A 24204-nucleotide genomic window follows, 5' to 3' on the forward strand; every position below is an offset into this window, starting at 1 on the left:
AGCAGTGAGATAAAGAATTCAGAGGTGAACGAAAATGTTCTTTCACAATCTAACACGATTTGTCATTGAAGTTTTTAATGAACTGCTGCACAAGAGAATACTTCTTATCCAAGGAAAGTGAGTAAGCTCTGGAACCTACTTTATGGTAAAGGTGCACAATTAAATGGAAAGATGCAAAGTTCTTAGGTAGGCTGAGAGCATCATGTTTTGTGAATTTTTTCAATTCTGGTCTAGGTCAGAGTAGACTGTTCAGTAATCATTTAATTGTAAATAAAAGAGCTCATGAATTTTAATCATCTACCTGCCACAGCTATATACCTACTTGCACAGAAAGGATGCAAGAAACACATTAAACTTCCTACCAACATGCAAATCTATATTTCTATCTGCATTAAAAATATTAGTGCTGAAGAGACTGCTATTGAACATTAAGCAAACAGCACCCTGAAGACCTAGAGACAGGACTTACAGGGGGCAAGCTAGTTCATATCCCTTGAGAAATTCACAAAGGAGCTTGATTTCCCACAGACTGATGGCTGGTTTATCTGTTGAAGCCAGACATCCTCATAATGCTGTGGCTCGGCACCTCACTGCATGAGACTGATCAAGCACCATCAACCAAACCCATTCGGAAACAGCAGCATGTGAGAATGCACCAATGGATGCAGATGCACCCAGTAAAGGATCTACCTATTCTAGCCATGATGCCTCATTACTAACATTTATATTTATTTGTGCACACTTACATAAAGAAATATACTTTAGTAGAGAGCATATCAGAGAAGAAATACAATAAGCCTAAAAAACCATACTTGAACTGCCTCGCACTTACCAGAGCAGACTTTCCAACACCTCCAGAACCAAGAACCACTAGCTTGTATTCACGCATGATGCAAGAGATAAATCACCTTCAGTACCTAGAACACACAAAACACCAGTCTGATTAAAACTTAATCTATATGCAGGAAGTACAATCATGACACCACAATCCAGTTCACTAAGCAAGGTTTGATAAAAATTCCTTAGTTAACTTCTTTAATACAGCAGATATTTTCAAACTATCAACACTCAATGCAGCTACAATAAAATGCTGCAAACCATCAGATATAGTATTTCCTCTACCTCATTGCTGGTTCTCCCATGAATATCGAATAAACCCTATGATACTAAAGCTAACAGTTACTATTCGTAAGAAATAATTATCCAAGAGGAGATAGCATGAATTTTATCATTCTGAAACACTTAAGCACTAAACAAAGAATCACAGAGAAAGACTTGTACAAGAAAATTAAAACCTCCCCTTCCCAGCAAACGAACACTTCTTAAAAAGAACAGCAGGATCCCAGAAATCATTTTTCAAAAAAAAAATCCCTTCCCTAGTCTGAAAACCATTTAATGTTCCACTAGATCTCTAACTGCAATTATAATGACTCATTTCATGAGTAAGTGGAAGCAACTAAAATAGTATTTTGAGACTATACCTCTTCTACAAGCTAGATCTGCTGCCATGTTCCACACTAGCTGGTGTGGCTATCTACAGCGAACTATGAGATCTGCTTGCTCATCTTTGTTGGAAACTAACCTGTCAAACCAAAACAAGGCCACAGATTTTGGGACATGTCTTTGGGTCATACTGCTCAAAAACCCAGACCACCTCTTACAGTCCTGCTGGCAACTGAGCTAGCAGGACTGTTACTGCTTCTCCGAGAGGAAGGTCTCAGTTCCTTTCCTGCAGGGACTCTAGCACTTATCAGATTGAGTTATCCATTTTCTCCCCTCTCCACCGCCAAAGAAAGATGAAACCCTCCCCAAGCAATGAATAATCTGTGGGCTGGGGAAAAGGGAAAGTGCAGGGATCCAACACAAGTGTGTGCAAAAGGTAAGCAGGGAGGAAAGTAAGGTAAAAAAGACCGTTCTCATCAGCAGTAATTTGACAGTATCACTGAAATCACAACATCTGTTAGGTGTTTAGCACAAAATGCTAAGACGATTTACACAGAACTTAAACCACTATGGTAGAGTCCTGCCTTTGCCATCACTGATTAAATCTACTGATTGTCAGAAGACTGAGAAATCAAGAGACCAGGTCCTATTTCTTCTTGCAAATGCAAAATCTTTCAATTTATCTAAGCTGTCATTCGCAAAAGGAACACAAGGAGAAAGCCTTGAGGAAATAATTGACCTGATGTCCAACAAAGGAGGTGTCTCCACAGGCTTCCATTACCAATACATTTTGTGACTCTGGTGATTTTCATACCTAATAGGACATCTTTTCACTCCTGATTTAAAAAACTGTTTCCCTCCCTACATAATTTTTTGCAAACACAGACCATGAGAACCATTCACACCACAAGTTTCATCTATTTGGCACCACGGTAAATGCTGTTAGATCTACAAGTCCATCAATTGTCCAGCCTTTCTATAAACAGGATTGTTTCTAACTGTACTGAAAGGCACCTCTCAAATTCATGACAAGTTAAGCTTATAACTACAATACCTGTCATTTCTTTAAAACAAACATTCAGTTATCCCTTTCTTTTTAGAAGGGTGTCACTAGAATGACAAACACAGTGGGTGTAGTGGAAATCCCAGTACAGTAATCTGGGTGAACTGCAAGCAATTTTACTGTCTTTAAAAGAAAAGTTTAAGCTGAATTTTTCAGTCTTCAGCCTGAAGTTAGCAACTAAATATGGAGATATCAGTAATGAAGGCTGACAGTAGTTTTAGAGTAACAGAACTTAAGCAACAGGTATCACGTATCTGTTTTAAGTTATTTCTGACTTTTTCTTACTCAATGATCTGTAATTCCAAAGAAAATTCCAAATGCTGAAATAAACTAGCTTGGTTTTAGTGAGAGACTGCCAGTTTCATTTTTGGCTCAGAAATTCAGGAATTCAGCAATTCAGGAATTAAATGCAAGCTGAAGCTTCTTTCAGCATCCAGATTTGAAAGTTCAACTCTAAATATCCAATCACTGTATAACATTCTGGAGCTGATTTCTCTACTTTAAGTGGTGGCACATAATTAAAGCATATATACATAGTATTACAGCTTGGTTAGGCAATCTTCTTAATCAATGAACACCTATGCAAGAAGCTTTTTAAGATCTTTGAGGACAAAGCCAGACTGCAGTAGAGGTTAAACATTTCTCTGACCTTCCCTCCAAACTCAGGCAATGGACAATACAAGTACTAACTCCTTTCACCATGACAACTTTTTTGAAATTTGTACAGTTACTCTTTAACTCATTGAGAGAACATAGTAATGCTTTATATATGCACACACCCATATAAGCACAGATGCAGCCTGGTATCCCTGCACTGGTGTTATCATCTGGCCATTATACCCTGGAATGGAACACAAACAAACGTATTCTCTAAAACACTTTAAGAAAGCTACCCTGGACATCCCTAACACAGCATAAAGCAGAAGCACCATCTATAGACTGCTGCCACTTACATCTACCACCCCACTGCCTTTGAGCAACAGTACTGATGTCACTTCACCTTTCTCCTCATGTTTTCTAACAGAAAAGAAAACCTCAACTCCTGGCTAGAAGAGCTTTCCTAAGAAAACTTTCCTGCTTGAAGGTCTTTGCCTCCTCATCCAAGAAACCACTGACTCATGTAGGACGCTGCAGTCTGCCACACTATTTGATGTTGTTAAAGACTAGCACAAACTTTTTCACTGACCACTATGCCTGATGGCTGCAAGCATGCCCAAGACTGAGCTTGGGCTCTGATCCTTCCTGAGCTTGACTTTCCAGTGATTCCCAGCTAACCTGACCCGGCTCTGCTCTTGATCAAACCCATTTTTCCAGATCAGATCTTGTAGAAAGTGCTGGCATCCTAAATCTCAATCATGCTCTTACTTTATTTTTCAGTTGACACAATGCTTGACTCTGGAACTAATAAAGTATTCAGATTCATCTAGTGCCAACAGGATTTCCTTTTGACTCATTAGTGACAAATGACTGGGGGAAAAGGAAGAAGACAAAGTCTAAAAGAGGAGGTTTAAGCCACAAAACACCGTATCTGGCTGGCATTTCTAGAACAAGTTAGGGTCAAGTCCAACAACAATATCTGTCGGTAGACCCCAGATCACCTCTGGGATGCAAAATAAATATACTCAAAGAGGCACAACAGAAATAAAGATACTAAGATATGTGAGCAACAGATAAACAAGACCTTCCCAAACACTTCAGAAATACCTACCTAACCACCCAACAATTAGATACAAGTTTAAACTCATTCCTAGCAAATATACCAAGTAAATTGTTTGAATCCCCCTTTTCATTTAATGGAGTTAATTTTAAGGGAGAAATTTTGCTTTAAGGGCTGGCTATCTATAAGGTGACTGACCTGCAAGAAATGAGGGTAATGCCAACTTTCCTTTGGTTTTTCATTTTTCCATTCCCCTAACTTTAGGCAGGAAAATACTATGGGGTCAACTATGGCCCCTATGCAGGAGCTAAAGAGCAGGAAGATAGGAAGCATGCAAAAACTTTTTTTTTCATTTAATTGGAGCAGGTACTGCCTTTGAACAGCTGAGTTGAGTATTTATATGCACAGACATATCTGACATAACTGACCTGTGGAGATGCCTAATGTGTAAGACTTTGCTAGAAAAAATGAGGGAAGCTACTCTTCAAGAAATAGCACTATCACAAACTTGATTCTAATGCAGTCTCAAGTATAGAATCTCTCAAAAGTACAGAGCTCAATTCCAGATTGCCTCCATCAACTGCCAGCAACACCCCAGGAACTGCCTTGCACGCTTCCCGAGATGCAACTGTCCATAAAACCACCGTGTCTGTGCAGCCTCTCTCTCTCGTGTGTTCATATTACTTTTTGTACTTAGTGCATTAGTGTAGTGTATTAATCTAACTGCTAATTCTACTTCTTCATGGCACACTTAAAATTTAAGTACTTGATAAACTAGAAGAGCACATGCACACACTTTATATGCACACAGACACTTTTCCCAATAAAGATTCTCTCTGAAGGATGAGCAGCACATCTTTGAATAAACCCATTTGAACAGAAAAAAGAAAGGTTAACCAAGACAAGTCACTGAAAACACAGCATTTCAAAAGCTTCAGATCTGACAAGGACTGTGAACATGGGACTTGCTTTCTGCTTCTGTCCTCAGATGAATCAGGAAAACGTGCTTCCTGGACATTTTCTTCAATAGTTTCTTAAAGCATGTCTCCAGAAAAATGCAAACCAAAGATGATGCTAAGGAAGTTGAGGAATAAGTAACCTTACTTTGAAAGTGAATGAAGAAACCGCACACTTACTGCTTGTAAAGCTTTTCTAAAAAGCAACCACGCAATGCAGAATTCAAGGAAGTTCATATACCATTGGTAATTGGGCTTGATGTCATAGTTGTGAAAGTGGGATGGGGTTTTTTTATTTAGTTTTCTTTCAATTCCTTCAGCTTCAAATTTTGGGTTCTGATTGAACTTTGTTATCTGAGGAATGGGAAAGGTAATAATCCAATTTTTTCAAGTGATATTAAGCCATATGAAGCTGTAACTGGAGCTCAGTCCCAGGCCGAAGACATGAACTAAGTATAGTCACTTCCTTGAAGCTATTTGCAAGGCTTGCTTATATGAACTAGTTGTTCAGGTATGGAATTAAATAAATTGGCCCTCCCAGAAGCCTTATCATTTTCAGAAGGGATCATAATTATTTAGTACTTCATAGACTACATGATTCTTATCCAGACCCTAACATTTTGGTTGCATCGTATTCACTAAAATTTTCCTAACACTTTTGCCTCAGAACATTGACCTCTCTGGAAGAGAGACTTTGTTAGAACAACCTTGAGAATAGCACTCCTAAATTAATCTCAACTATTTGCATGAGAAAAAAAAGATTCAAACACTAGATTGACAGATGAAACAAATGAACTGACCGGTTTAGGTGGTTACATTTAGCAGCAGAGGGGAAAAAAGGCCAAGGGAAAAAATCCAATTTTTTTCCCAGAAAGGGGATACCAGCCCTGAGATGAAACAAGATGACAATGGTCAGACATTTGAAAGACTAGCACTAGTTCAGTCACAGGACCAGCCAAGCTCAGAGGATTATGTCTTTCCAGAGATGTTTCCCATTTCTGATACTGGAGCAGCCTCAGACGGCCAAACCATCAGACTCCACTAAGTTTGGAATCTCCTGGTTTAGAACCTCCTCTTTAGATAAACAACTAATTAGGAGATGATGTGTGCTGTTCTTAATATTCCCCAAATCCTTACATGTGAAAAGTCCTAAATTCTTATCTCTCAACTCCAAGGAGAGTCCCCCCTCCAAATAATTTCAGCGCATAAGCAGAACTTTGACAACATAGCCCAAAGTGAAAGCCCATTCATTTTCACCAACTTTTAGAGACTTTAGGAACTAAAGCAATTCCAATAACCCTTACTCAACAGGGTAAGTGTACCTCTTATAAAAGAGAAATTAAAATACTCCAGAGCTGACTTTCACACATTTATAAAAATTTATAAAAAACATTATTCAGAAATAAATTCTGAAAAGCTGATCGGGGTCTAATTAAAGACTTTCATACTCAAGACTCCTGGAAGTACAGCTATTTCATTACCAATGCAGACTCTCTGGAAGCAAATCAACTGTTCAGTAAACAAAGCTAGAAGCAATTTTTATTTCTAGTTTTTACCCGCTTTTGATAGTTTCTGGTCTTGACAAACATGTATTTCGTCAGCTGAACAGCTAGTTCTTCTGGGCACTAATACTGTCATTTTTCTTGGACAAAAATAGCTCTTCAATTATGTTCAAATATTTTAACTGATGTCAGACAATCTTCAGAGGATTTTCAAAAAGCTGTCTGGGTGGTTAAGCTTATTCAGTGACATGAAATCATACTAACCACCTGAGAAACAGCCAGAGACCTGAGAACAAGCTACTGCAGCACAAACATGGCACCAAGGTTTAAGCTGCTCCTTGAACAGCCCACCGGGACACTTACACAGAGAAAGCGTAACCAAGTTTTCTTCCTTCCACTGAAGGGAGCTTCCTTGATTAATACTGCACACAGGGACCATTTCTGCAAAGCAGCTAACAGCATCTGACCTTGTGAGACTAGTTCTACTGTCTATAATCAGTATAGCTGAATAAAATATGATTTTTTTTTCTTAAGTCAAAGTTAACTCCCAGCTAGATCTTATATTTGAACACAAATTTAGTGGATGTTTTAAGGGTAAAAACTGCCTGCTTCAAGTCACTGGTATCTCAAGATGAAAGCTTCCTGATGTGAGAGACTAACAATCATGTGCAACTTGCAGTAGATTCACACAAAATATAAAAAGCATTTTCAAAGCAAGTGATGTAACGAACATTCTTATGCTAAGAATATGCTATGCTTCAACACTTACTGAGTTCAACTTTGTGCAAAAAGTCTGAAGTGTCAATTCAAATGTGGAGTACCTTATAAAGCCTATCCTATAGAATCTATTTAAGCTCCAAATGGCATTTGTAACACTTATCAGATATATTCTCATTTTTGGTGACTGTTTGCCATGATTTGGCATTATTTCTGTTAAATAGTCACCATCCCCCAGGAAAGTTGTTTGTGAATGTCTACCAGTCAGACTTACAGTTAAAATTATGACCTCAGAATTCCTGAAGAAACTGAATTGCAAATAGTTTTTATGCTTGCAAAGAAAATCCAGGCAAGCAATAAACAGAAACACACAGATTTAAAAAAATATTACAAGTATATTAAATTCAGAGAATGCATAATTACCATGTTACAATATCTTGCTATGCATAAGTTAGATATTCAACCATAAAGCCACTTCTGAGAACTGCGCCAGCAATTTGATGCTGTGAATTTGGCTCTATTGTCATTGCAGCGAAGGATCAGTGCTTAGCTCTACAACTTCTAAAAGTTAATGGATTGCCACATCATAGTATACACAACATGCTTTACCTGATACACATCCTTCTGATTAAAAGCAGATGTAAGCATTTGTTTGTCCCCATAATTGTTACACTAAATTTTCTCTTTCAAGCTATGAAACAAGGTAAAACCCAGCAAGACTACAAGTAAGGCACGGAAGTTTTCTGAGTTAAGATACTCCTTCTGTAAAATGCACTCAGGCAGTTTGAAAGTTACTTTAAGAACAAGCTTGCCAGTTGGCTTAAGACACTCTTCTTTGGAAAAAGGCATCTTAATTTCTCTTTCAGAAGAAAGACCTAGCCTCAAATTCCATCTGGTATTTGCTTAATATCTGGCAAACCTAGCTCTACTTTGATTATGACACTGGCTGCTGAACTGGTAAAGCCTTGTATCGGGTTTCCTTCTACAGACAGAAGCCAATGCTGGGTTCAACTGCAATTCCAGGATCACCTTCTGTGTCTCCATTTTTCCCCATAACCTACACATCATATACACCCCTGGCAACACCAGAGCTTGCATGCCAAGGTATCATTACTTGTACTGTCTTCATTGTAAGAAGTTTGGGTTTTATTCAGGTTTGTTTAGATTACTAACACATCACCAAGGCACAGATAGAAAGACTTCTTTCATAATTATATGATTTTTTGTTATTGGCCATTTAAACCCAGCTAGTGTAGGCCCTTTATGTACAAAGTATCCTTCCATAGTACAATTTACAGTAATTCTATTACAAATCAGGTTGGTAGCCAGAGAGAAGTCTTACAAATTCCCATACCTCATTTTAATTAAGATTAGAAGTTTTATCTGTTGAAAAGACACTGATTCTATGCAAATTGAGAATACTCACTACTAGCATTTATTAACAGAAATAAAATTAGCTCTTTCATGATAACTGAACCATTCCAGCAAAGTCCCAAGTAATTGTAACTCATGTCTGTTTTGACCTCTCAATCGATACTTCCCTAATAGAAACATGGTATTTGAACATGAGCAACAAACCTCACTAAAAGTCACCCAAATTTTACCTAACAGTTCTTTTGTTACAGCTTCAGACATCTGTCCTGAGAGCAAGCTGAAAAAGGCATACACTAACACCCAGCAACAACTACTATTTTCTGCCACTTGGTTTTGCTACTTGTGCAACAATGGAGGTGCAACCTTAACTGCTTCTTTTCACAATTAACTTCATTAGCTGAATCCACTGATAAACATGAGTTTCTATAAGGTCTGACATGCTTAACTGAAGTGGGTGAAACTTGGGCAAAACATCCTGTTCTGTTTCTGGCAGCAAGGCAGTAGCACTTTGAACCTAGGGATGGCTGCTTCACAGACAACATCCAACCCACAAGCAAACTTCAACTAGAAGATGACAACTGCAGGAGTTGACCTTCACACCTCTGCCCATATGGAGATGCACAGACAACTTGGTTGTTCCTTAGGAAACTGTTAAGTTGCCACAAGCTTCAGAAGACAGTATTTAAGAAAACCCCAAACACAAAACAAACTCAACCTCACAGAAAAATCCCACCCACTAAAATGGCTCCCCATCCCCATGTCCCCGCCCCCCCCAAAAAACAACCAACAAAAAATCCCCAATCCAAAACCCAAACCAACAATCCCCATAAAAACAAATTCTAGCTAGTATTTGCATGCAAAGCTGTGAACTGCCATAGCTCTGCATCTGCTCTGTGAGCAGCTGATGCACCTTAGCCTGCACCTTAGCCCCCACAGAACTCGCATTTAATGGGTCACAAATTTCCAAGAGGTGAAAAACCTACGAGTTAGGAACACAACTCCAAAGATAAGCAATTCACACTTGCAAGCCTGAGCTCATAGACATGAGGACACCTACGCAAAAAGTGGAATAATTTTAACCAAATGAATTTGAATCACACTAATCCCCACACCACTTTCTATTATATGGACTAGATCTTTAGTACAGAGTTATCAAATTAATGAGGGTTAAACTTGTTTAATCAAGTCTTCACAAGATTCTATTTGAATCTTCTTAAGAAGATCACTCTAGTTCATGTTTAGACCATAATTCTTGTTTCCTCTGCATCTTCAAAGCTTGCCACTTTCTGGAGAAACCTGTCATACCTCAAGACTCACTTTGCTAGAAGTCAAATTTTATTGGGTTTGCATGGCAACATTTTGGTAGCTAGGTGGCTTCTGTGAGAAGCTGGCAGAAGCTTCCCCCATGTCCAACAGAGCCCCTGCCAGATGGGCTCCAGGACAGACCCACTGCAGGCCAAGGCTGAGTCCATCAGCAACAGTAGCACCTCTGGGACAATGGTATTTAAGAAGGGGGTTAGAGGGGTCAACTGCTGGGGGAACAACAGCAGCAGAGAGAGGAGTGAGAATATGCAAGAGCAACAACTCTGCAGACACCGACTTGAGTGAAGAAGGAGGGGGAGGAGGTGCTGCAGGTGCCAGTGCAGAGATTCCCCTGCAGCCCATGGTGAGACAGGCTGTCCCACTGCAGCCCATGGAGGCGCACAGCGAAGCAGAGACCCACTGGTAGCCCTTGCAGGACCCCAGGCCAGAGCAGATAAATGCCCAAAGGAGGCTGTAACATTATGGTAATGACATGCTGGAGCAGTTTGTTCCTGAAGGACTGCACCCCCAGAAGGGACTCACACTGGAGAAGTTTGTGTGGACTATCTCTACGGAAGAGACCCCGCACTGGAGCGGGGGAAGAGTGTGTGGAGTCCTACTACTGAGGAAGAAGGAGCAGCAGAGACAACATGTACATGCTACTGACTGTAGCACCCATTCCCCACCCCACTGTGCCGCTAAGAGAGAGGTGGTAGAGAATGTAGGAGCAAAGTTAAGCCTGGGAAGAAGGTGTTATTAAGATTTGGGTTTATTTCTCATTATCCTACTCAGATATGACTTGCAATAAATTAAACTGATTTCCCCAAACTGAGTCTATTTTATTCCCATGACAACAACTAGCAAGTGCTCTTCCCCATCCTTATCTTGACCCACAAGCCTTGTGCTGTATATTTTCTATCTGTAGTGAGTAACCCTGGCTGGATGCCAGGCACCCACCAAAGACTCTTTATCACTCCCCTCCACAGCAGGATAAGGGAGAGAAAATATAATGGAAGGTTCATGAGTTGAGGTAAGGACTGGGGGAGATCACTCACCAAATCCAATCAGAGGCAAAACAGGCTGGAATGAGAGATATTAACTGAATTTATTACTAACAAAATCAGAGCAGGATAATGAGAAATAAAGTAAGACCTTAAAAACACCTTCCCTCCCACCTATCCCTCCTTCCCAAGTTCTACCTCCTTCCCAGAAGCACAGGGAGTAGGGAATGGGGGTTACGGTCAGTTCATCACATGCTGTTTCTCCCATTGCTCAGGGAGAGGAGTCCTTCCCCAGTCCATTTCACAAACAACAGTTCTTCATGAATGGCTGCAATATGAGTCCATCCCACAGGCAACAGAACCCCTCAATCCTTCGAGGACAGGCTGCTCCAGCATTGGTCCCCCTCAGGGTCAAAGGTCCTACAAGGACACCGCTCCAGCATGGGCTCCTCTCTCCATCAGTCTGCAAGTCCCTGCCAGGAGCCTGCTCCTGTGAAGGCCTCCCACGGGGTCACAGCCTCCTCTCAGGCATCCTGCTCTGGTGTGGGTCTCGTCCACAGGCTGCAGGTGGATCTCTGCATCCTCATGGTCCTCCATGGGCTGCTAGGGCACAACTGCATCACCACGGTCTGCACCACGGGCTGCAGAGGAATCTGCTCCAGCACCTGGAACACCTCCTACCCCTCCTTCTCCACTGACCTTGGTGTCTGCAGGGTTGTTCCTCTCACGTTCTCACCCTGCTCTTCTCTGGCTGCAATTATGACTGCGCAATAACTTCTTTTTTCCTTCTTCTTCCTGAATCTGTTATCACAGAGGCATTACTACCATTTCTAATTGGCCCAGCTCTGATCTGTGTCATGTTCATCTTTGGAACTACCAAGGATTAGCTCTGCCAGACATGGAAGAAGCTTCTAACAGTTTCTCACAGAAGCCACCCCTATAGCCTACACACTACCAAAGCGTGGCCATGCAAACCCAATACCCTACCCCGTACAGTTGAGGAGAGGAGTGATAGAGCAGCTTTGGTGGGCACCTGATGTCCACCCAGGGTCAACCCACAACAGATCAAACACACTGATAAGGAAACAGAAGATGTCCAAAGGTTACTGAAATTTAAAATCAACTCTAAGGGTTTGCTCGGAAAGACCTCTCTAAATAAAATCCACAATCTAAGAGTCATCTATTATTTAGGCTATGACAATCACAATCACTACAGCATTTAAATGAGCATTATCATTACATCCTTAATCTTTCACTGAAGAGTTTTACTTTCAGCAAATTAAATACAAGCATCTCAAAACAATCTGTATTTTAGGCACAGCCCAAGCAGAAGAATGACTTTTCAGTCTACCCTGACTGACCCAGTGCAGCAAGTTTATCCTTCAGGAAACCAGTCCTTTATTTCTACATTGCTTGGGGTGCCTGCAGTTTACCAAATGCTTACTTTGTTTAGGTCCTTGTGATCTGTGACTTCAGCCTTCTGTAGGCAAGTCTGTGAATGGTTCCTTATTTTCACTTCTACTACCACAGCAGATTCCGCATTCAGCTCAGAAAAGAGGCTTCAGCTTTCCTCTGTGAAACTTATAGCACCAAATTCCATTTAAAAAGTAGTCTCACAATAAGATTAAGTAATGAAAGAATTGCATTACCCGTAAATACAAATATTTTCAAATTCATCTATTTGTCTTCAAAAAAAGTTTTTGCAAACTGCATCTTAAGATCTTGCCTCTGTCTAGAAGCAGAACTAGTTAGCAAGACTGCATATGTTCAAAATATTGGTCACTGCAGTTAAACTATGTTCAAACTAACATGCACTTAATGTTGCTTCTTCACTGGTTTCCTGGCTAAACAGCACCCAGATTTCTAGCAGAAAAGGAGGACTTCAGGACTTCTTTGTTCTTCAAGCATAAAACTGTACAACCTACTAGATCTTTCTCTTCCAGGCTTCACGTGAAATATTCTTATTTTCTCACTCTAATTCATACTCACAGTAATACAGCACCCTTCTTCAGAATACTACACAGATCAAAAGGATGCCAAACACAAGCTCACACAGTGGCCTAAAGCACTTAATTGTAAAACCTCATTTTCAACTCCTCAGTCTTTGCAGAGTTTCAGCTACCACATTTAAGTTTTCTATGCAAGATCTCTGGCTGAACCTCAAATTGGCTTTGGGCAATTTCTGAAATAAAAGATTTAGGGAGATCGGAAAAAAACCCAGAGGATCATTAAAAATATAAGCAAATATAAAAATTTAAGTTCAAATATAAAGAAAGGTGAAAAGGTAACAATAAAATAAGAACATACAATAAGTAGAGGTATACATAGCTATAATTCAGAAATGCTTCCTTTCTTCTCTAATATTCAGATACAAAAAGGAAGCAGAAAATTGTACACCAAAAGTAAGAACATTTGAAGACCAAGCATCCAGATAAAAAACTAGTTATGAGTGCCTGCTTATTATAGTATTACAAATTCTCTCTACTGGTCTCCAAACTTACTCAGTGCCCACAGAGATTAAGTGCCAGGGTGTCTCTTCTTTGGTGAAATCCCACCTAACCTGCTACTAAGTAAAAAAAAAAAAAGTATCAGAAAAATAGAAGATTGATACTCTCCAGCATGACAGTCAGCTATTCTTGCCTCTTCAGTCCTCCTCAATGCCACAGGACTACTACAGTGTCTTTGATTCCACCAAGTGACAATTTGATGACAATTTGGCATCAGTTTCTAGAAGTATGGCACATTCAAGAACTTATCTTGGTAGAGGTTGGATTTTTGAACGTAACATTTCACACCTCACAAAGAACAAAAGTCCAAGGCATCTTGAACTGTATACTTGTTGATATAAAACTACCTTGGAAATTCATCTATGGATTGGTATTATATTTTTAAGAATTCTGAAGGTGAGTTCACACTTGCCACAAACTTATTTTTGATGCTCCTCATCATAAAACCCATGAAAACACATTCCATCTTCTGTATGCTTCTACCAATACAGATAATAAATAACAAAAGGACCATTCCCTGAATGGGAATAAAACCACCACACTCACGGACTATCTACTGCCCATCAAATCTCCATTTTTAAACAAGTCAGAAGCCACAAAAAGACAGTATGATATATCCTTATTCTTACTAATGATATAAATATAACTCCAGAAGTGCAAGAGTCAAGATTTTGCAAGCTGTGTTAATTTATACACTTACCCAACCCAAAGAAAACCTTTCAGTAATATTTTATGCAAAAAGCAATCACATGAAGACAAGTAGGCTACGTTTATGGGTCAACTGGTACATCAAGCTTTCAAAATGTTACCTTGCAGGTACCTTCAGAATGAAAGATCACAGGAGGGTTATTGACAACATCTTACAACCTCTAACAATCCCCCATAACTGCTTCACATTTAAAAGATTAATAAAACAGGTTCCTGCACAGTATGTCGTTGGGCTGCCCCTCCACACACCTGGAGACACAGTCACACACACAGAACAGCTTGGGTAGGAAGGGACCTAGAAGATGATGTAGTTCCACCAGACACGGACAGGGATACCACCCCCTACATCAGGTTGCTCAGGGCCCCATCCAGCCTGGCTTTGAACATTTCCAGTGATCAGACATCCACAACTCAGTATCAACAGTAAATCTCACCTGATAAATAAATCAATCCAGTCCTAAACACTGTACTGCAGAGAATAAGATTTTTAGGTAACTTCCACTTCAATGGAGATTACTTCCACTCCACATTCCAGTTTACCCTTCTGAAACACTTAGCAACTTTCCACTAGTCTTCTAACAAATCTAAGGGAAGTATTAGACCAGATGTTATATTAGTTTGATTAACTGCAAGCAAGGATTGTACAGTTTCACAACTTAACTATCACCCTTATCTGGGTTTTGATGCAATCCAACTACTGTTCAGCATGATAGCTTAATCTCAAATAAAAAAATACTGACCATACATGAAAACTTAAAAAAAAAAAAAAAAAAAATCAAGGTAGCTGGTCTGACTCTGCAACTACCAAAACCACTTTCACTTCTGTAGTGCTGAAGTGCCACTCCCAGTAACAGGTCCTCCTGTACCTCCTCTCTGGAACTCCACATAGATAATACAAATGTCTGCAGCTCATCCTTGACAGAGACATGGTGGTACTGGTTTTTTTGCTTCTTCCTGATATATGAAGCATGCTTTTAAGAAACTTTTCTTCACTGCAGACATAAAACAAAGTGAGGGCACAATTCGTTAGCTTTCAGAAACAGAGTGTTCAGACTATGAGTGGGAAAAATAGGACAAGACTTCAAAAGCTAACTAATGCAGAGAAAAAGAAAGTTGCAGGGACTATCTGTGTTCACAAATCATTTCAGATTAACTGAAGACGAGGTTAGACAGGCATACGTTATCTGGGCAATAGATAAGTTAATTTAAGAAAAAACTTTCATCATCTAATGTCACAAAAAGTTATAGAGTAAGCCATACTAATGGACATGCTGAAGTACTTATTTTCCTTTAATCCAGATTACCTACTGAAATTAGGTAGTAATAACCACTATAATTAATGCAAGTAAGAGTCACTTCAATGTCAAATCTTGATGCAAAGAACACATTTTCCTGAGTTTCTGTGAAAAAGAGTTTTAACTATAGAGCCTTGCTTTGTCTTCAGTTATGAAAATAAACTGTTTCAGGTCTTCAATAGTGCCCAAAAAATTAATGATGTAAGGTTTCTCACAGCTCTACAATTAGGGTTACACTGCAAATTATTTCATCAATGAGTAACAGTGGCACACAATATCCTTTTTGCAGAAGACCTGGTCAAGTCATTCAGATCTAGGCCAGCTTCCTGTGTTGCAACAGCTGCAGGAATGATACCAAGTGATCTAAGAAAGTACAGATTTCCTGAAGAGAATTTCAAGCTGGGGAGAAACACGAGATGTTGCTTGTCTGCCACAGGATGCAAACACCAATCCATCAGAAGGGCTAGGCTGTCCTGCTCCTGCACTATGGTCTGTCTAGCCTTCCTCCCTTGGTCAGGAATCAACTAACCATGTGGACTTACTTGGCAGTCTCTTTTCATAGCTGAACAGCAGGGATTTACTTCAAATTATATCAAGTCCTTAGATTAATAACTATAGAGAGCTGACTGGGACAGTGTACAAGATATTGTCAAATGCCTCCTCTTCTTCCTGGTTCACTTCTAAAAAGTTTCGGTAATTCCACAACACACATTCCCCTATGGTCTTAATAGTGCCTTTACTGCTTTAGTAGTAAAAATCACCATTAAAATCACTGTTCTTGAAAAAAAAGCATCCTGAGTAGCTAGAGGGCCCCCAAATCATTTTATATTTCAAAAGTTGCCTAATAGGCAGATTTCCAACCTGTTTACAGCCTTCCACCCTTTTCTTGCTGCTAGAAGAGAGGAACATGCAGTATGTCAGGAGCTCACAACAGCATGCATGAGCAGGTACACACAAAAATAAAAAACTTTTTCACTTTCAGCTGTCCAGTGTTTCTTTACACATTCTAAAGCTTGAGAGATGAGAGTTTCAAGCCAAAACCTACTGCTGCTTTTGAAGGTAACCTCATTCAACTGCTTCATGAAGACACAGTTTGTACCAGCAGACAAGGTGTTTGACTTTCTCCAAATAGCATTTGCCTACTACAAGCAAACTGCCATAACTTCATCAAAATATTACTTCTACTATGTCTGTCTCACCCAGTTGCCTCATGGATGACAGCCCTTAAGGAAAAAGCCATACATTAGGTGCTCTAAGGTACTAAAGATCTACTACACTCAACTGTTAAACAACTTTGAAAATTCAGTCAACTTGAAAACAGGTCTATTAATGGCATTCAAGTACAAAACCACTTCTTTCTCCCCCTGCTTTATGCAAGAAGAATAGAAACAGACCATCTTAACCACAGCTGAGCAGGAAAACAAAGTTTGTCTTGAAATATGAAGGTGTAGTTACTGTAGATACTTCTTTCATCTCTCTGAACAAGGAGGCTGTCTAAAATATCCCTCTACCTGACCTAGATGCAACAGAACACAGCAGAAGCCTGCCCCAACTCAGCTGGGATTCAGCACACTGACACCACACAGTGCACTTTGGTCTGCTTTTGGATTTGTTCTGAGGTAAAGGAGTGGCAGCATTTGCAACCACAAGCTAAACACGAACTTCTGTCGCACAACGTATGCTGAGTGATCTGTTTTACTAAGAGAGCAATTTTGATTAAAATTCACAACTTGAACCTAACCTGACGAACACTCTCAAATGTCAGTTGGGTATCCGAAAGTCATCTGAGCATTACTTGGAAAGGCCAATTCATAAAAGATCCGCCTACCCTCTCAGCATACACCCAAGGACAAGAGTGCCTGTTTTTATCGGTAAGATATTCTTGTCCTTAAGAGCACCTCTCTGTACCTAACCCTGAGCAGCTAGCAGAGCTCTGTGGATGACAGGATTGGCACTGCAGCAGTAAGCATCAAGTACTCAAGTACTTCTGTGACTCTTGCACTTCCCACATCCCAGATGATAGGTGGACAACTGTTTATTTTAGTTCCCTGTCACATTTACTAACTGTGAGATCACAAGCTACAGTGTAGCCTTCAACACACTTCCTTCCTCAGCTATACGAGCAATTTCTCTCTCCTTTTGTAGGCCCTCACCTAGATTCCCATCTGTTTGCCTCTGTTCCAGAAAGACTCTCAATTAAAAAGACAGTCAGTTTTACTCTGCAAAACTGGCACAGCACAAAAAGAACTGTCATGGCTCACTTCAGATTTATTTCTGATGAACTGTCCTACAGCAGAGCTTTGGAACAAAAAAGCACAATTTTAATTCCACTCAGAAAACTTAACTGGTGCACATGACTACTGGGTTTTCCCCCCCCCCCCCATATAAAAGTTCTGATTTTACTTTTTTTTTTTTGGTCTTTCAACTCTGTTTTGCAGATTATTTCACCCCCAGGCAGACGGGTGCTCCAAGTAAGATATCGGCTGCAAAAAAGACACATAGCACTTATATTGCACAGTGTAATTCCAAACTCAGTTACTTGGGTACAGATAACAATACAGTTTTAGACTACAGCTCTAAGATAAACCTGAAGTAGTCCATATCACTACAACAAGCATCCCTGAAAACATACAGGTACCAAAGGAATAAAACACCACATCTACTTAGTTAAAAGTTTATTTTTGCAAAGCCTTTAATGTGAATAGTCCAAGTATCCCCCACTATTCACTCAGTTCATTTTTACCTAGAATGAAGTCTACAGGATAGACTTTGAGCAAGAGTAAAAAAAGATGCAATGAATTAAAAAAATGAAAATACTCAACTGTACCAAGTTTGGTTGGGTTTTTTTCCTCCCAAAAGCTTGTGATTTTAATATAGAGGCAAGTCATCCAAAAGGTAATAACTTGCTTAATGTTCAAAGTTTTTCATAGAGATAAGATATTCTTTCCAAAGGGAAATACACTTGTTTTTGAATGGTTATTCTTTAAGGCAATGTAATTGCTCCATTGCCTTTTAATTATAATTCATGGAAGAGTGTTTCTTGTCTCCTTTTCTTGTAACAGTAATTTCAATATATACTTCACTGTGAAGGAGTACTGAAAAGTCTTTGTCATACACTGTCTACACATCTCATCCTGGGGTATGATGTAGCCGTTGTATGCGGAAAATTACAACTACACTAATCAAAACATGTAAATGCAAGAACACACAACATGTATTATTTTCAAGCTGGGCATCTCTGACGTACCCTCTCCCTTGGAACTGTACTACCTTACTCTCATACCCCAAAACAGTATAGAAAAAGATTTTCCTTTTTTTTTTGTTTCGTTTACCCTGAGCAACACAACCCATGCTTTTAAGATGGAAACTGGAGTAAAAGCACGTTATTCTTTTTTCGTAGAAAACCTTGGTTTCTCATTCTGTTTTGTAATCTAGGGCCAATGCGAGAACAGTCAGATTTGGGTTTATTTTCTCCTCTGCAAATTTTGTTTTCCTTAAATCGCTTCTTCATCAACACACGCAGAAGGGTACAAGGATCTCAGGCTCATTAGACGGGTTTGGCGCACGAAGTGTCAGTCAAATTCTTCCATTTGCTTTGACACGGGTGATGGTGGGGTGTTTAGACGAGACGAACATCCCTGTCATTTCCATTTCATTCTGTGGTAAGCAGGACGGGAACTCACAGGCCACGGCGCTGTCTACTTGTCCCACTCCGTGGCCACCCCAGGCACAAGCCCCGACGGGCTGCCCCGGCCGGCCGCGCCCGGCCTGACCCGCCCGCCTCGCCCCCACACACCGGCCGGAAAGAGCGAGCGGCTCCTCTCCCGCGGCCGGACTAGGTGGGGCTCGGCTCGGACTTCCCGCTGACAACGCCGGCGGCCGCCGGGCACCGCCGCCTTCCCCGCCCGCGGCGGGGCCGAGCCGGGCGTCACCCGCCCCTCCCCGCGGCCGTCCGGGCCCCACGTCGCGGCCCCGACCGGCGGGGTTACAACTTTCCGCTTCCGCTCCAACTTCTGCGCCGGGGACCGGCGGGCGGGGGGCGGCGGCGAAGGGCAGGGCCGGGCCCTGGGCCCGGCCGCGACGGCTGCCCCTCAGCGCCCCGCTCCCCCCACCCCCTCGGGGTCCCACCACGCCTGAGGCCGGACGAGGCGGCGGCTCCCCGTTCCTCTTCCGCCATGTTCCAGGCTGGTGCCCCTTCCCTCAGAGCGCGCCGCTCTCCGCCGCCGCCGCCGCCGCCGCCGCCCCCCCTCTCGCCGCCGCCCCCACCCCGCCCCGCCACCTGTACCAGAGACGCCGCGCCGCTCCCCGCCACGGCGGCCCGGCCCGGCCCGCGCTGCCGGCCGCTACCCACCGGACAGCGCCTCCGCTCCCCGCCGACCGCGCGCCGCCGCCGCCGCCTCGCCGGCCGATCCCGCTGCGCTGCGCCCGCTACGCTCCGCTCGGCTCCGCTCGCCGCCTGTGCCGGGGCGCGGCTCGGGGCCGTCGCCGTGACGCCGCACGCCCAGCCTCGCTCTGGCGCGGCGGGGGCGGAGGGAGGGGCGGGCGCAGGGAGGGGTGACCCCTCCGCGCCGCCCCCTGCGCACGCGCGCGGCCGCCCCGCCCCTGGGCGTGTGGCGGCGGCGCGGGGACGGCGGGGGCCGAGTGCGCCTTGGCTTAGCGCCCGCCCTGTCCCCGAGTTCTTGTACGCTCCGGGTGGGAGCCGTGGCTTGGTTACGGCTCAGAGGTGCGCCAAAAGCACACTATGGTTGCTTAAAGTTAATGAAAACCATAAAGAGCTGGAAATATAAGTGCCAGTGCAGTATTTCCTGCGTTTCTAATGGGGTGTTGAGGTCCACTGGTGAAGGGTGTTTCAGAGATGCTGCATACTACTGGTTTTATGTGGATCATTATGCCTCTGGATGTGAACAGTCTGTCATTAGTCGTGCTGATACAAAGCAGGATTCCCAAAGCCTGCAAATAATTACGATATTTTCCAGCTTTTCTGTTATTTTAGTCCTAAAATACGTTAATCTCTTTTTTTTTCCTCCCAAGTGTCACTCATACTTTCCAGTTACAAAGGGTTTAGCTGATGAAAGTTAAAAATAAATGAGCATTTATGTTTCTAGGAAACACTTGGTAAGCAAATGGTTAACGTGGTCCTTTCAGATAGAACTTGTGCTCTGAGGAAGTCCACGGCACTTCCACACTTACACAAGAGTATATAAAACTGACAGGAAGTTGCAGTGAGGCTTCTGGCGAGGCGACTGGGTGTGGAGGAAGCAGAGGCTGTCTGTAGGGCAGATAGAAAACAGAGATCATATGACTTCGAGCGAATCTGTAGGAGATGCTGGAGCTCAGAGCAGGGTCAAAGGATGACCAGTGAAATGAACTTCATCGAGATACATCTAGAAAGCGACACACTTAAAAATTTATTTTTCTTCTACATTGTTGCTCCCAAATCCTGAACGTCATAAAATCTCTTCCAAAGTTCAGACAAATCTCTTGGTGTTTTACAGCTTAAACCCTTGTGCAGTCCTTTGATAATGAGTCCCTGTAAATGATGGGTAATGCAAGAGAGCTCTGGTTGTGAGAAGTCAAGTCCATAGAAACCAGTCCTTTCTCAGCAAGGCATCCTATCCAGGACAAAAATCATTAATGAGAGGTGTCAAAATAGGTGAAATACAGCCTTTCAAGTGAAAATCAGAAGAGCATTTCATGCAATTATTGGCTGTGTAGCATGTTTGCTCACCAGACAGAAAAATAACTTGTGTTCTTATTTTTTATGTCATTAGATATTATTATCAGCACCCAGAAATATTCAGAGGAAAAGAACGAACAAAGATATATATCCTCAACCGTCACAACTTTCTTCAGTGAACTAGGCTAATCACAAGTAACTTGCAGTGTTCCAGGAACAGATATGTGTCATTAATGTAATGGTATTTTACAGTGTGCCTTTAATTGTTCTGTGTTTCATAGGCAATGGAGCAAATCCTCCTCTTTGCTATACAAGAAGAAAAAAGGGAGGTGGCCTTTGGGAATCTTGAGTAAAACTCTGTGAGCAGATCCTGGTGTTTCGAGTTTCATACGGGGGTATCTGGAACTTAGTATTTTAAAAGACGTGTATATAGACATATGTACACATATGGTTTGCTTAATATAGACATGTTTGGAGATTGATCACTGTAACCAGAAGAAATAGGCAATTAGGATTCATCCTAGCAAGAGACCAGGTGTTCTCTTTTCCCAACTTTCTCAGCCACATAGGTTGAATGTAAATTGGGCCCTTAATTTTGGATTTTCCTATGAATCATCTAGCTAATCCTCAGCACAATTCTTAAACCAGCTTTATTCATATCAGTGTGACTGGCAAATAGCAACTGGTGTGCTTGTTAAGCATACTCACCCGGTACTTCACAGGGCTTGTTCTACCTAGCTTGCTCAGAGTTTCATAGGTGCCTAATCGCTGACGGTCACTCAAGCAGCTGAACAAGTGCTGAGGTTTCCCTGTGATAGAGCAACTCCCCAGAGAACCAGGAATATGGGTGAAATGAGGGGGATATGGCCACAGTGCTGTTGTGTTGAATAGGAACAACACAGATACATGAGCTTGCTTTAGTGGGCCTGCCTGTGCCCAGCATTGCTCTGGAATTTTTAAAAGAAGGTGGTCAAATACTCAGCCGCCTGTTTACTGAACAAAAAGCAGAAGAGACCTGCTTATGCACATAAATCTTAATGTCAAGTAGACCTTTCCAAAGCACTGTAGCACATGTCCTTTGAGCTGTAATTTCTGTCTCCCAATTTACCAGTTGCTTTCATGTACTTCAAAACCCTTTTATTTCAATGACCATAGGTTAGCTGGAGGTAGTTCAGTCTGCTCATCACTAACACAGTGAGCCATCTGATAATTTCATGGCTCTTGTGAGGAACAAGAGAACATAGAAGATCCCCTCTGATGGAAGATGAGGAGGAAAATACTGACAAATCTTGTTAAAAAGTTCTGTGGAATTAGTGGGGGAGTAAGGTGGGGGCTGACAGATTATTTGGAGAAAACAAAGTAATATTTTAAAAATGATTCTTTAATAAAAGCTTGGCAGGGCAGCCTTTGGTCACCTCCATGTAATTTTTCTAACTTTGCCTGCATTGTTTTCACTGGGACTGCATGGGTGTTGGGGTGAAGAATGTGGCACTATGTATATTGCAGTTTCATTACTGCTGAAACACAGCCATCTCTGGGACAGAATGCAGAGCTGGCTTGTGCCAGCAAACTCTAAAGTTAAATGGGTATGTGGTGCCAGGGAATACAGTGCTGGCTGCATGCCAACTAGCTTTGAGCTGTTCTAGAAACTTGTCTTGAAGGGAAAAGAAATGTCATTTGGTAAATCCTAAGAGGATGCTTTGCTTTCAGAGGGGAAGCGAAGTTCTCATCTTTTTAGGTGAATGGACTGAAAGGGATCAATTCTTAGCTCGACAACTTGGCTATTCCAGCAAGAGAATGGTTACTAGATGAGAATGTGCTTTGAATCATGAGAGCAGTAAAGAGAAAACTTCTGCAACACTAAGGAAAAATGTTATTTTTGAGACATAGGTATGTGAGGTATTTTTATCATTCTTTATCCTTCAACATGATTTTCATTTGTTATTTCTCCATACTCAGATTTAGAGTGGGAATAGCTGTCTGTCTGGATAGAACCTTGAGATGTTTCATGGATGTGTCTTCCCCTCAAGATTCAGTGCAATTTCTCTGTGTCTTCGTATCTGTTGATACAGCTTCAGCCTGAGGTTTTTCACCTGATAATTATCAGTTCTTCTCGTTTGTCATCTTCACTTCAGACATAGCTTCCATTATGCAGTTCTGCTTCTTAACATCTCTTCACTGCATCTTCTTGATGTATTGCTATTTGCTAATCAAAGTTGTTTAAACATTGGTTTAATCACAAGCTTGACTGAAACTTAACATGAAGATTTTTTTTCTCAACTTTTTTTTCACTTTCCATATGTTTACCTCATTGTTGAGGAAAATTCTGTCACTTTGCTCCTCTTCCTCCTCCAAACTATCTTGAATTAATGCTTTTTCTTATCTCTAAGGGATGCTCCATGACTCTTCAATTTATCTGCCAAAATCTCTTACTGAACTAACCCTTTTCCTTATCTTTGCCCAAAATCCTATTTGTTCATACAATATAGTCCTCCCTTTATCTTGTGATTTGTCTCCTTCCCTACCCTGTGATAACTGCTTTGAGGAGCAAAATTTCTCTTTGTTTTTTTTTAAGCTGGGGTAGAACAGGCAATGGACACTACTGCAATTTAAATTGTAAATGTCAGCATTTATTTACAGGGGTCTAATGTTTTAATCTATTTTCTTCTGTCTTTGAGAGACTACTTTTATATCACTGTGATACTTCAGATAAAGCAAGGAATAGCTGTTTCACAACATACCTGTTGTGAAAGCAGAGTACTCTGAATTGCAGATGGGTTCAAGAAAATGTCCTGAGCTCTGGAATTTAAACTCTTAAAAATTAGGATTCATTTGGTAAAAGGAAAAGCCTACTTTATTTTATCCTCTGTGGAAAAGATCTTTCAAATTGCTTTGGACAACCAGCTCATCAGATAAGGAACAAGATTGTCACAACATAAGTGCTTTAAAAGTGTAAATGAAGAATAATGTATCTGCTTGAAACTAGAGAAGGAGTGTAATTA

At 41.4% G+C, this 24204-nt stretch overlaps 1 protein-coding gene across 1 annotated transcript in view; it reads right to left on the minus strand.

Moving 5' to 3' along the window:
• Positions 1–19965, minus strand: part of RAP1B (RAP1B, member of RAS oncogene family) — a 35198-nt gene extending 15233 nt beyond the window's left edge. The window contains exons 1-2 of the mRNA XM_032105903.1: positions 19877–19965; positions 833–917 (exon numbers count right to left, since the gene is read on the minus strand). Of these exons, the coding sequence (XP_031961794.1) occupies positions 833–889 (57 nt within the window). The 5' untranslated portion in view covers positions 890–917; positions 19877–19965. The remainder of the gene's footprint in view (positions 1–832; positions 918–19876) is intronic.
• Between the last annotated feature and the right edge of the window lie 4239 nt (positions 19966–24204).

Source organism: Corvus moneduloides, chromosome 4 (assembly GCF_009650955.1).
Source record: "Corvus moneduloides isolate bCorMon1 chromosome 4, bCorMon1.pri, whole genome shotgun sequence".
Classification (NCBI taxonomy): domain Eukaryota; kingdom Metazoa; phylum Chordata; class Aves; order Passeriformes; family Corvidae; genus Corvus; species Corvus moneduloides.